The sequence below is a fragment of the Microcaecilia unicolor genome, chromosome 5 (genome assembly GCF_901765095.1).
Source record: "Microcaecilia unicolor chromosome 5, aMicUni1.1, whole genome shotgun sequence".
Lineage (NCBI taxonomy): Eukaryota > Metazoa > Chordata > Amphibia > Gymnophiona > Siphonopidae > Microcaecilia > Microcaecilia unicolor.
The window spans coordinates 218,170,648-218,184,283 of NC_044035.1; the positions used below are offsets into that span (position 1 = coordinate 218,170,648).

General features: G+C 40.2%; 1 protein-coding gene across 4 annotated transcripts in view; it reads right to left on the bottom strand.

Moving 5' to 3' along the window:
• The window catches only part of PDXK (pyridoxal kinase), a 282,079-nt gene that overhangs the window by 138,731 nt on the left and 129,712 nt on the right, over nt 1-13,636 (bottom strand). For all 4 annotated transcript variants that reach the window (XM_030203776.1, XM_030203775.1, XM_030203777.1 and 1 more), the window contains exon 6: nt 9,809-9,894. In XM_030203776.1, the coding sequence (XP_030059636.1) occupies nt 9,809-9,894 (86 nt within the window). The remainder of the gene's footprint in view (nt 1-9,808; nt 9,895-13,636) is intronic.

The window sequence follows — 13,636 nt, forward strand, 5'->3', positions numbered from 1 at the left end:
CACACTAAACGACCATATAACCTGTATCCTTTTCTACAGACCCCCTATCAATTGGAGCAACAACCAATCCACCTTCATGGACTTTATCTCCAACACATGCATCAATAATTCCAATGTATTACTAATAGGGGACTTGAACCTACACTTAGAGGATCCCAACTCTGCCTATACTTGCGAATGTAAAGACTTTCTTCACCTCTGTGACCTCAACCTTCCTCCAACACAACCAACTCACATCAAAGGCCACTCACTCGACGTCATCTCTTACAAATTCTCTGCAGACCAAACCTTCCTCTTGTCCGATATCCACTGGTCTGCTACCCCCTGGTCTGAACATCACAAACTAACCCTCTCCTTACACTGGCATAAGAAGGGCCTACCTAAAAAACCTGATCCTATAACAATCAATACAAGAGGATGGATAGACTTCTGGCAACAAATCTACGACGGCAACTGGACAGCGCACCCAAACTCAATCCACTTCCTCACGGAATGGGATAACAGATGCAAACTGACGCTGGATGAAATTGCTCCACTACGCACCAAAAACATGCATAGGCATAACCCGTCACCGTGGTTTGACGACCTACGAAAAAACCTAAAATCACAGACCAGGAAGCTAGAGAAAACATGGAGTAAAACAAAAAACAACCTCACTCTCAATGCATGGAAACAATCTCAAAATACCTACAAAAATGCCATTAAAAGAGCCAAAAGATCCTATTACACACAAAAAATCACAACCTGCGGCACAGACATAAAAAAACAATATCAAATTATAAAGAATCTTCTTGACACCACTCCAGTCACATCCTCACCTTCAAACGGCCCAACAGCCGACCAACTGGCCAAGCATTTTATTGACAAAATCATCAAACTTCGCAACGTGATCCCCCTAGACACTGCTAACATAGATTCCTTTCTTGACAAATTAGATCCCAACATGGACAAAACTCCGGCTGACCGATCATGGTCAAACTTCACCCTCCTCACTACCGAAGAAGTCTACAAGACAATCTCCAAACTCTCCAAATCCCATTGCCACCTGGACTCATGTCCCAACTACCTAATGAAAGATGCCCCAGAACGCTTCATTACCGATCTTACCACCCATCTAAACTTCCTTCTTCAACAAGGCTCCTTCCCCACCGAGCATGGTAAAATACTTCTCACACCAATACCAAAAAACCCAAAGAAACCGGCAAATGATATCACCAACTACTGACCTGTTGCCTCCATCCCTCTACTAATTAAATTGATGAAAAACAGAGTGACCTCTCAAATCAGCGAATATATACAAAAATTCTCCATCCTACATGAGTCACAATCAGGATTCCGCCCGGCCCACAGCACAGAAACGGTACTACTCACCCTAATATCCAACTTCAAACATGAAATAGCAATTGGGAACAATATCCTACTTCTACAATTCGACTTATCTAGTGCATTTGACATGGTAAATCATAACATTCTAGCCCAACTATTGGATAAACTCGGAATCAGCGGTAATATCATTAAATGGATAAAAGGCTTTGTCACCACAAGAACCTATCAAGTTAAATCAACTTCAACAATCTCATCCCCCTGGTCGTCAGAATGTGGCATACCTCAAGGATCTCCTCTATCCCCGATCCTCTTCAATCTTATGATGATCCCCCTAGCCAAGTCCCTGTCCAAACATGGCCTCAACCCATTTATCTACACTGATGATGTCACCATATACATCCCCTTCAAAACCAATTTAACAGAAATTACTGATAGAATAACTACTGGAATGAACATTTTAACCGCTTGGGCCAACGCTTTTATGATGAAACTAAATAAAGAAAAAACACAATGCCTAGTCCTTTCATCCCAATACTCTACTCTCCTCCCAACTACTCTCAGTACCCCTGACGTTATACTCCCCATATCCGATAACCTGAAAATTCTTGGAGTGACATTATATCGCAATAATAGGTTCAAATTAGTGTGGGGGGGGGGGGGGGGTGGTTAAGCTATACGTTAAAGAGGGAATTGAGACAAACAAAATAAATATTCTAAATGAAAACAGATAACAGTGTATAATCCTTGTGGATAGAAATTCCATGTGTGAAGGGGAAAAGTATACAGGTAGAGCTGTACTCCGTCTCAGGACAGAATGCACAGACAGATGAAGAAATGTTTACAGAAATTAGGAAAGCTGGCAAATTGGGCAACATTATAATAATGGGTGATTTCAATTATCCCAGTACCAACTGGATAAATGCTAATTCAGAGAGCGCTAGGGATGTAAAATTCTTAGATTTAATGAATAACTGCTTCTTGGAGCAACTGGTCCAAGTACTGACAAAATGGGAGCTATTTTAGATCTATCCTTGGTTGAGTGCAGGACATGGTACGAGAGGTAACAGTGTTGGATCCGCTGGGAAACAGTGAACTCAATCAAGTTTGAGCTGATATCTGGAGTGAAGTTACTAAAGAAATCTACTGTAGCAACATTTAATTTTGGAAAGGGAGACTATGATAAGATGAGAAAAATGGTTAAAAAGAAGCTAAAAGGGTAGGCCGCAAAGGTTAGGACTTTAGATCAGGCGTGGACGTTGTTTAAAAATACCATCGTGAAAGCATCGAACAGATGTATTCCACATTTTAACAAAGGTGGAAAGAAGGGCAAATGACAGCCAGCGTGGTTAAAAGGTGAAGTGAAAGAGGCTATTAGAGTCAAAAGAGCATCCTTCAAAGAATGGAAAAAAGATCTGAATGAAGAAAATAAGAAGCAGCATATGCACTGTCAAGCTAGATGCAAAACATTCATCATGAAGAACAGAGTATGAAGAAAAACTTGCTGTGGAGACAAAACCCCATAGTAACAACTTTTTCAGATACATCAGAAGCAGAAAGCCTTAGAGGGAATCTGTGGGACCATTAGATCATGAAGAAGCAAAAGGGGCACTCAGGGAGGACAAAGCCATAGCAGAGAGATTGAATTAATTCTTTGCTTCGGTCTTTAAGGAAGACGATGTAAGAGATTGACCTGTACCGGAAAGTTTTCAAGGGTGACAATGCAGAGGAACTGAAAATCTCTGAGAACCTGGAAGATGTACTGAGACAAATAGACAAGTTAAAAAGTGATAAATCACCTGGACTGGATGGTATACACCCCAGGGTACTGAAAGCACTCCAACATGAAATTGCTGACCTGTAACCTGTCATTAAAATCATCCGTAGTACCTGAAGATTGAAGGGTGGCCAACGTAATGCCAATTTTTAAGAAGGGTTCTAGGGATGATCCGTGACATTACAGATCAGTAAGCCTGATGTCAGTGCCAGGGAAAACAGTGGAAACTATCATAAAGAATAAAATTACGGACAAATACACAAACAAGGTATAATGGGACACAGTCAACCTGGGTTAAGCCAAGGGAAGTCTTGCCTCATCAATTTGCTTAATTTCTCTGAAGATGTAAATAATGTGGATAAAGGTGAGCCGATTGATGTGGTGTTCCTCATAAGGGACTCCTGAGAAAATTAAAAAGTCATGGGATAGGAGGTAATGCTCTTCTATGGATTAGGAATTGGTTATTGGACAGGAAACAGAGGGTAGGGTTAAATAGCCATTTTTCTCAATGGAGGAGGGTGAACTGTGAAGTGTCACAGGGATCTGTACTGGGACCGGTACTATTTAACATATTTATAAATGATCTGGAAAACGGGATCACGAGCGAGGTGATTAAATTCACAGATGACACAAAATTATTCAAAGTTGTAAAAACACATGTGGATCGTGAAAAATTGCAGGAAGACCTTAGGACTGGAAGACTAGGCATCCAAATGGCAGATGAAATTTAATGTTTGTTTTGTTACATTTGTACCCTGCGCTTTTTACCCACTCATGGCAGGCTCAATGCGGCTTACATGGGGCAATGGAGGGTTAAGTGTCTCGCCCGGAGTCACAAGGAGCTGCCTGTGCCTGAAGTGGGAATCAAACTCAGTTCCTCAGTTCCCCAGGACCAAAGTGGGCAAATGCAAAGTGATACACATTTATTTATTCATTTCTATCCCACATTAGCCCAAGTGGAACGCAGGTTCAATGTGGCTTACAATATAAACATAAAAGAAAAGAAAAGAAAAGAAATAAAATAGAGTTACATTTAAAGAGTACATCATAAAAATATTATATAAGAAGTGATGGGGCAAATTCAGTGGGACATCAGAAAGAAGTGAAATATATGGAACTAAATAACATTGAGCACCGAGTTCTAACACTACTGAAGATTGAGCTAAAAAAGTAAGTTATTCATTGGGAAGAAAAATCCAAATCATAGTTACCTGGTGCTGGGGTCCACCTTAGCAGTCGGCATTCAAGAAAAAATCTAGGTGTTATTGTAAACAATACTCTGAAATCTTCTGTCCAATGTGAAGTGGCGGCCAAAGAAACAAACAGGATGCTAGGTATTATTAGGAAAGGGATGTAAAATAAGACCAAGAATATTATAATGCCTCTACACTGCCCCACGGTGCAACCTCACCTTGCATATTGCATTCAGTTCTGGTCGCTGTATCTCAAAAAACATATAGCTGAATTAGAAAAGGTTCAAAGAAGAGCAATCAAAATGATAAAGGGGTTGGAACTCCTCCTGTACAAGGAGAGGCTAAAGTGGTTAGGGCACTTCAGCTTGGAAAACAGATGGATGAGGGGAGATATGATTGCGGTCTATAAAATCCTGAGTGGTGTACAACAGGTAGAAGTGAATCGATTTTTCACTCTTTCAAAAAGTACAAAGACTAGGTGACACTCAATGAAATTACATGGAAATACTTTTAAAACAAATAAGAGGAAATATTTTTTCATGCAAAGAATAGCTAAGCTCTGGAACCCGCTGCCAGAGGATGTGGTAACAGCAGTTAATATATCTGGGTTTAAAAAATGTTTGGACAAGTTCCTGGAGAAAAAGCCCATAGTCCACTATTGAGAGACATGGGAAAGCAACTGCTTGCCGTGGATTTGATAGCATGGAATGTTACTACTATTTGGGTTTCTGTCAGGTACTTGTGACCTGGATTGGCCACTGCTAGAAGAGGGATACTGGGATAGATGGACCATTGTTCTGACCTAGTATGGCTATTCTTACGTCCTGTAGGCTGCCTAGAAAAGTCCTTTGGCTCCTTCTGTGTGCAGGTCTCTCCTTTCCCTCTCGGACTCCAAGCTGAAGTTTCCCAGCTGGCTCCTGGACAAGGCAGTGTACATAACATGCTTGCTCCACTGTGTCTTCAGTCTGTGTTTATTGTGGAAGGCCATCAGCAACGAAGCTAGAATGCACACAGTTCTTCTCTGGAACTATCTTAGTTGACACTAAGATGCAATCCAGTACTGGTTCTTACTTAGCAAGACATATATTCGTAGTTCAGTTCCTTTATGAGCACTGGGGACTTTAGCCCCGAGGGCCTACATGTTGACTAGTGAAATAATACCCATCAAAGAAAGGTATTTGTCTCTCAGTCTAACTGCCTGTGTAGCTCTTGTGTATAACTCCTTGAGTAGACTCCCCTTCTCACAGTCAGTGTCCCTCATATAGTCCATATCGTATCACATGTGTAATAGTTTTCTGACTGGATGAGCTGGGCAAAGACTGCTGGCATGAAGTGTGCATGTGGACAGCGGATGATAAAGCTTTGATCCACCAGGATCACTAAGCTAACAAGATGGTAACTGTCATTACTTTGGCAGAGGAATCCTATGCAGATGATATAATGAGGCCCTTGGCCTTGGGTGTTGGTCCTCCTTATCAGAGCTGGGTACTGCATGGTGCCTTTCACAATGCTACACTAGAAAATGGGCTAGTGGGCCTTTCCCATGTGCTAAGTCTATTTCTACTGCAGCCGTAAAAGAGGTAATTTTCTATTATATTTTTTTCTGACCATGTGTTAATATTAGCATCAGTGTGCAGCCATTTAAAAAAACTACTGTGGGAGTACTTATCTCCTTTTTAGGGGGCGCTGAGGACTCCAACCTTATGGATGTTCTAACAAATTAGATCGGAGGTAATGTCAGCGTGCTAGCACATCCACACCCATCCTCTAACCTTACTACACCCCTTTGCCCCACAAAAATACAAAAAATTAAACAACACACACAATGCGTGTGCAGGTGGCAAAATAAACGTAGAGTGCTTTAGCGTGACCGGCATTAGGTCATTTTTGCTGTGTTAGGTGTGCAATAGTACATAATGCAGCTTAGTAAAATTTCTCCTTTGTTCCTTAAATAAAAGTAGAAATAATTTTAAAACTGTGTTAACTGTTTGTTCAAGTTTCCTTTCTCCTTTTGTTCAATGATCAGAAATCATTCAGTGTGACAAATATGCAATACTAGAGGAAGTCAGGAGGGGAAAAACTTTTTCACATCTCTGTGTAAATTTTTTTCAAATAAATGAATAAACAAATCAAAGGGCTGTAGTGGCTTTGTACATTATTCTGCACAGAAGATAATGGATATGGCAGGTGGTGTATGAGGCAGGTATATTGACCTGCTTCCTGCTCCAGCTCCACTCTGACTTTCTCCAGCCAAGTGGTCCTCTTCTTTCAGATCCTTAAATTATACAGAAAGAAAAAAAAAAAAAAAAGAGCAATTTCAGTGTAAGAAGAACATGTTGGTAGCATGAAGCCTATGTATGAAATGGGCCCTCCTTATCTAGTGTGAGCCCTAAACCAGATCAGTGGCAAGTCTTTCCACCATTGTAGCATAACTTGACCATGCCTTCAGCGAATATAAAAGCAATGTATTGCAAATGGACATCCATATGGATCTCTGTATAGCTAAATATCACCCATTGTTTGCATAGGTGCTACGTGCTGCCAGCAACTGCTCTATGAACTCCATGAAGAGTCTAAGCATATATTTTGACCAACTGTGAGCTATGTGCCTATTTAGGATAACAGTTTGGTGTTACATCTTGGTCAAGCTGCATCCCTAGTTCTAAAATAGAGCTTACATCCTATTAAAACCCTCTATGTCCCACTTCCCTATCAACTCCCCTCCCCACCTTTGGCTTTTGAATGTATACACGTGTGGGTACTTACCTCTCAGAGGCAGAAGGAGCTCCTATTGATGAGGTGCACCCAGACTCTGCACCTCTTTCCTTTGTCTCTCTCCTCACAAGCTACTAGGGCAGCAGAAAGATGTCTTTAGACCCAAAATTTGGCTTTCATGCTCTAGTAGCCATGTTGCCTGTGTCTTGATGTCAGCACACTTATTACATATTTTACACAAATATTCATCTTTCTATGCACACTGTGGGGGGTAATTTCACAACAGAAAACTTATTTTATTTTATAAAAGAAAGGCACCTATGTACTTTTATAAAATGTGCTTTCAGAAGTAGCCCTAACAGCATCCAAATTCTTGTGCTAAAATTTGCTTTATGTGTACTCGTACTTGATGTAATACTCCTGGGAGAATTCTTGGGGCCGGGGGGGTGCAGGTCACAAAAACAGTAAAGCCAAATCGGCAGAGGAGGAGGAAGTGACACAATTAATACAGTCCACATAATCTTACAAATCTAATCTTAAGGCACAATCTGGACCTCTTCTTTCAATATTAGTCTCTTTAAAAATGGCTGTGGCATCTACGAGTCGGATATCACAGAGTCAGCTGACAGTGAATGGCCCATCACTTCACGCCAAAGTCATCCAATCCAATTCTTCATTGAATCTGTCCAGTACGACAGTACATAATTAAAAAATCTATCGCTGGTCCTTATAGTTTATTTATTGTTCATAATTCCCTCCTTACTACCCTCACAAAATCACATCTATAATATGCCAGCGTATGTCTGCCATTGTATGCTGGAATTGTAGCCAATTTGACAATAAAGGTGCTGTAGTGGTTTTTGTACTGATTTTCGATTTATGTTGCCAATACCATGAAATAAAAAGCATACTTGAGAGTGCGCTTTGCACATCATCATTTATTCCTACAGTATGCATGCAATGAACAAGATGACTCTTTAACATGTGTACTGCCCTATTCTAGATTGTCTTCAATAATTGCTGGGATTAACCATTGGCACCTGATACAATTATTATCACTCCTTTAAGGCCACCAATTATGGCATTACAGTGAAGCAAGTCAATTAGAGAATTACGGAAGCCCTCATAAGGTCGTAAACAATTTAATCCTATACATAAAGTTTATGGTCAATGTATATGGCGTCATAATATGATTGAAGGACAGGAATGACATGTCCCACTACAAATCGCCGCTTTACAGTGAGAGTAACTACTACCTGTGCTACTACCTACTACTACTACTTATTTCTATAGCGCTACTAGACGTATGCAGCGCTGTACATTTGAACATGAAGACACAGTCCCTGCTCAACAGAGCTTACAATCTACTACCTATGGGATGTATGCGATCATTTGTCCCTGTAATAAAGTATACATAAGTATAACGATTCACACTATTAAATTGAGTTTGAACGAACATAAAAATTGAGAATCAGTACGGAAACCACTATGGCACCTTCAGTGCCACACTGGCTACAATTCCAGCATACTATGGCAGACATATGCTGGCGTATTACAGATGTGGTTTTGCGAGGGCAGGACGGAGGGAATTATGAACAATGGTTAAACTATAAGGAACAGTGATGGATTCTTGAATTACATACCATCATACCAGACAAACTCAATGAAGAATTGGACTGGATGATTTTGGTGTGAGGTAATTCAAAATCAGCTGACTGTGAAATCTGACTCTGGTAGACGCCATGGCCATTTTTGAAGATACTGATATTAAAACATAAGGTCTAGATTGTTCTTTAAGTATGATGAGATTTTATAAGTGTAAGTGAACTGTATTATATAAATTGTGCAAGGAGTGCTGCTCTTCTTACATATGAAATTAACCCATTAGTGCCCAGTGTTCCCATATAGGATCAATTTGTTTCCATATGGCTTATTATGAATTCATTGGGCACTAATGGGTTAATAAAGTTTATGCTTCACAGGAATAATTTTCTATGAAGTGAACATAGTGCTATGTTCTACTCATAAGCTGAAGGGCCACAAAAAAATTTATATTTGAGTGAGAGTGTTTGGTAGTGGCATTCGTTATATAATTTGCACATATAATTCAACTACAGTTCAGTCCAAGCTATGCTCCTGGGATCCCGCATGCACAGTAGTACACATGCTCCTGTCAGCACATGTACTTTACATGTTTCGTATCCTCACATTATTTTAAAGTAGCCATTATCAACTTACAAAGTATACTTTACACATACAAACTGTATATGCATGGTTCTGGGGAGACAGATACATATTTTCTAAACAGAGTAACCCTTCAGTTTTTTAAAAATATAGGTGTAAATTTAGGATGCCCCTTTTCAGGCACAGTCATCTTACTAGCTAAGATACAGATTATATATGTATATATATATAAAATTATGCCCTAAAAGGCAGATTAGCACTACTGCCTTTATAGCTTATAAGTAGTTTTCAAATTTACACCCACATGACAAGTGTTAATTGAATATTCTTTTTAAAAAAAATGTACAAGAGACAGACTGAAGAAAAAAGAACTAAAATCTGAGCTAGGTAAAAAAAAAAAAAGAGCTAATTATAAAGAAAAAGGAAGCAAAGCTGAGTAAAAAAACTAAACAAAAAATATTGAAGCAAACAAGGCATAAGGAGAGAAAAATGTAGAAAAAGTACTAAGAGGAAAATGGAGAAAAGATTTTGACAGAGAAGCTAAATATTAGTTTTATATTTTAATCCTTTGTGAGTTGGCAGGAAGCTCAAACTTACAGAAATATTCTGTACTTACTCAGCTTCAAACTGGTTGGGAGTAATGATGTCTGCAACTGGTACCACTTTTTCTTTGTAGACAGGAAGGAGGTCCCTGGGAACATACTGAAGATGAGAGGAAATGTTAAGTGCACAGTCTAGAAGAGGCAATGCAACTAAAAAGTTCCAAGAACTACACAAGAACATAAGCTTTGCCATACTGGGACAGACCAAAGGTCCATCAAGCCCAGTATCCCGTTTCAAACAGTAGCCAATCCCAGCCCTTCCTGCCCCGATGGCACGGGCTCGACCGCATTGGCGCTGAGAAGGGCGGAGAGTTCCTCTGCAAGTACCTGCCTGTGCTGGAAGCTGAAGGACTGAGCTCCCAGTGGGCAATTTGGAGGTTTGGAGATCAAATTGAGGGAGTATCCTAGCTGGACTATTTGAAGAACCCACCTGTCGGAGGTTACAAGAAGCCACCTTTGGTGAAAAAACTTTAGCCTCACCCCGACTGGTAGATCGTCCGGCACGGACACTGTTATATCGGCTATGCTCGCCTGGAGCCAGTCAAAAGCCCGTCCCTTGCTTTTGCTGGGGAGCTGCAGGGGCCTGTTGAGGCGCACGCTGTTGACATGGACGAGCGCACTGGGGCTTAGCCTGAGCAGGCTGTCGGGAAGGTGGATTGTACCTACGCCTATTAGAAGCATAGGGAGCATTCCTCCTTCCCCCATAAAAACGTCTACCTGATGAGGTAGATGCTGAAGGCGTCCGGTGGGAGAATTTGTCGAAGGTGGTGTCCCGCTGGTGGAGTTGCTCTACCACCTGTTCGACCTATTCACCAAAAATATTATCCCCCCGGCAAGGAGCATCCGCTATCCGCTGCTGTACTCTATTCTCCAGGTCAGAGGCACGCAGCCATGAGACTCTGCGCATCACTATACCTTGAGCAGCGGCCCTGGATGCAACATCAAAAGTGTCATAAGCACCCCTGGACAGGAATTTGCGACACGCCTTCAGCTGCCTGACCACCTCCTGAAAAGGCTTGGCCTGCTCTGACGGGAGCTTATCGACCAAGTCCGCCAGCTGCCACACATTGTTCCGCAAGTGGATGCTCGTGTAGAGCTGGTACGACTGAATCTTGGACACGAGCATAGCAGAAAGGTAGGCCTTCCTCCCAAAAGAGTCCAAAGTTCTAGACTCCTGCCCCGGGGGCGCCGAGGCGTAATCCCGAGAACACTTGGCCCTCTTGAGAGAGACAACTGGGTCTTCATCAACTCTGGGTCCCCGTGGATCCGATACTGGGACTCAATCTTTTTGGGGATGGAGGGGTTAGTTAATGGTTTCGCCCAGTTCGTCAGCAATGTCTGTTTCAGGACATTATGCAGAGGAACAGTGGACGATTCCTTAGGTGGCGAAGGATAGTCCAGGACCTCGAACATCTCGGCCATGGGCTCATCCTCAGTAACCACAGGGAAGAGAATGGCCGTAGACATTTCCCGGACAAAGGAAAAGAAAGCTTTCTCTCTGGCGAAGGAGTGGGATCAGAAGGGAGACCACACGACTCCTCATCCGAGCTGGTAATTCTAGTTAGAAGAGTAGTAAATAATTCCTTCATTAATCTGGCAGGACAGGAGAGTTTGGCAAATTTCTTGGCTAGTTGCGATATTGTTTCTTCTATCATCTGAGAAAAAATATATCAAAAGTGATCTGTTGGACACCATCTTGGCTAGCCTCCTGGACAGTCGCAACTGATTCAATGAAGGCTTTAATCTCCTTGTTTAGGGAATTTTGGATCATAGTAATTTTGCCTTGAAAAAAACAAAAAAAACAAACAAAACAATGAAGTGGCCCCTCAGATGAAACAAGAGCCAGAGGCGGAGAATGTAGACGTCAAAGTTTATTCAAGGACCGGACATGGCCCATGTTTTGGTGTTCTTGCCTGCGTCAAGAGTCTAAATAATATTATAAAAACAATGTTCGGAATATCAAAAATGCATTATTCATAACACAAAACAATTTAAAACACAGTGAAGTAAAAAATAGATTAAAAATGATTGTCAGATACCAATAAAGATCTCAAAGTGGCTTCCCTAAATAATCAATCAGTTATAATTCCAATCCTCATTACAACGAACATCAGGAGAAGTGAGTGCTTTTGAAAAAAAATTCCAAGAATTGAATTTTAAAGTTGACCAGTTAAAAACAGATTTTGCTGAAAAAGTAATTGATCTTCAGAATAAAGCAGATTCTTTTCAAGAATTTAAATTTGGTTTGGTTAAAGACAATGCAGATATTCGAAGAAAGTTGGAACAAATTGAGAACTTTAACAGAAGATTAAATTTGCGTCTGTTGTATTTTCCCAAACTCCCGGGGATTAATCCTTATGACTTGTTTAAAAGATACTTAAATGAAGTCTTAAAAATGCCCCTGGAAGCGATGCCGCCTGTAAATAAGATTTACTATATTCCTAATCCCAGAGGAGAGAAAGGGAAAAAACAAGACGAATTACAAGCTAATTTAGACCTTGAAAATATTTCAGCAATACTAGAATCTACAGTGGACGAAAAAACAGAGCGGTCAACTTTGATAGTTTCTTTCATTTTTGAACAGGACTTGAATAATATTATGAGACTCTATTTTAAAAATTTACAAACTTCTTTTGGTGGGGTAAAAGTACAAATCTTCCCTGATGTTACAAAATCGACCCAGCAAAGAAGGAAAGCCTTTTTAGCATTGAAAGTAAGAACTTTAGAGATAGGCGGGTTGTTCTTTCTCGCTTACCCATGCAAATGTTTAGTTAGGCTGGGTCAGGTTAAATATACCTTTTATTCACCAGAAAGTCTTAAATCATTTCTAGATTCTAAGCAATTGTAAACAATTTAAGTAAATGGGAGTATTATGCCACCAAGTTTCTTCTGTATATAGAAATGAAAAATTCTTCCCTAACTCTGATTGCCTCATGATTTTAAATGGGGTCTAAGGAAGCATGATTATTTTGTTTGATAAGATTCTGAAAAGTATGTTAATATTTTCTCTTGCTTATTGTTTATATGAAGAGTTATAATACTTTGATTAACTAATTATTGCTGTATTTCAAAACAAGTGTATTCTTGTTAAAAGTGAAAATTAATAAACAAATTGAAATATAAATATAATTCCAATCCTAAAAAAAACTACAATGTCTAATACAATAAAATCAACATAAACAATTACAACAACTTATAAAAAGTATTTGTACAAGAAAAGTCAGCTAGAGGTCTTGCAGTAAAGATATCACAACCAGTGTCTAAAATATTTGATAATGCGGATGATAAAACATTGCATACAAGTTTGGCTCATGTTAACAAAGCAACTGTTACGATCTTAAATAAGTACATAAGTATTGCCATACTGGGACAGATCAAAGGTCCATCAAGCCCAGCATCCTGTTTTCAACAGTGGCCAATCCAGGTCACAAATACCTGGCAAGATCCCAAAAAAGTACAAAACATTTTATACTGCTTATCCCAGAAATAGTGGATTTTCCCCAAGTCCAATTTAATAACGGTCTATGGACTTTTCCTTTAGGAAGCTGTCCAAACCTTTTTTAAACTCTGCTAAGCTAACCGCCTTTACCACATTCTCTGGCAACGGATTCCACAGTTTAATTACACGTTGAGTGAAGAAATGTTTTCTCTATTCGTTTTAAATTTACTACATTGTAGCTTCATCGCATGCCCCCTAGTCCTAGTATTTTTGGAAAGCGTAAACAGAAGCTTCACATCTACCCACTCCACTCCACTCATTACTTTATAGACCTCTATCATATCTTCCCTCAGCCATCTTTTCTCCAAGCTGAAGAGCCCTAGCCACTTTAGCCTTTCCTCAT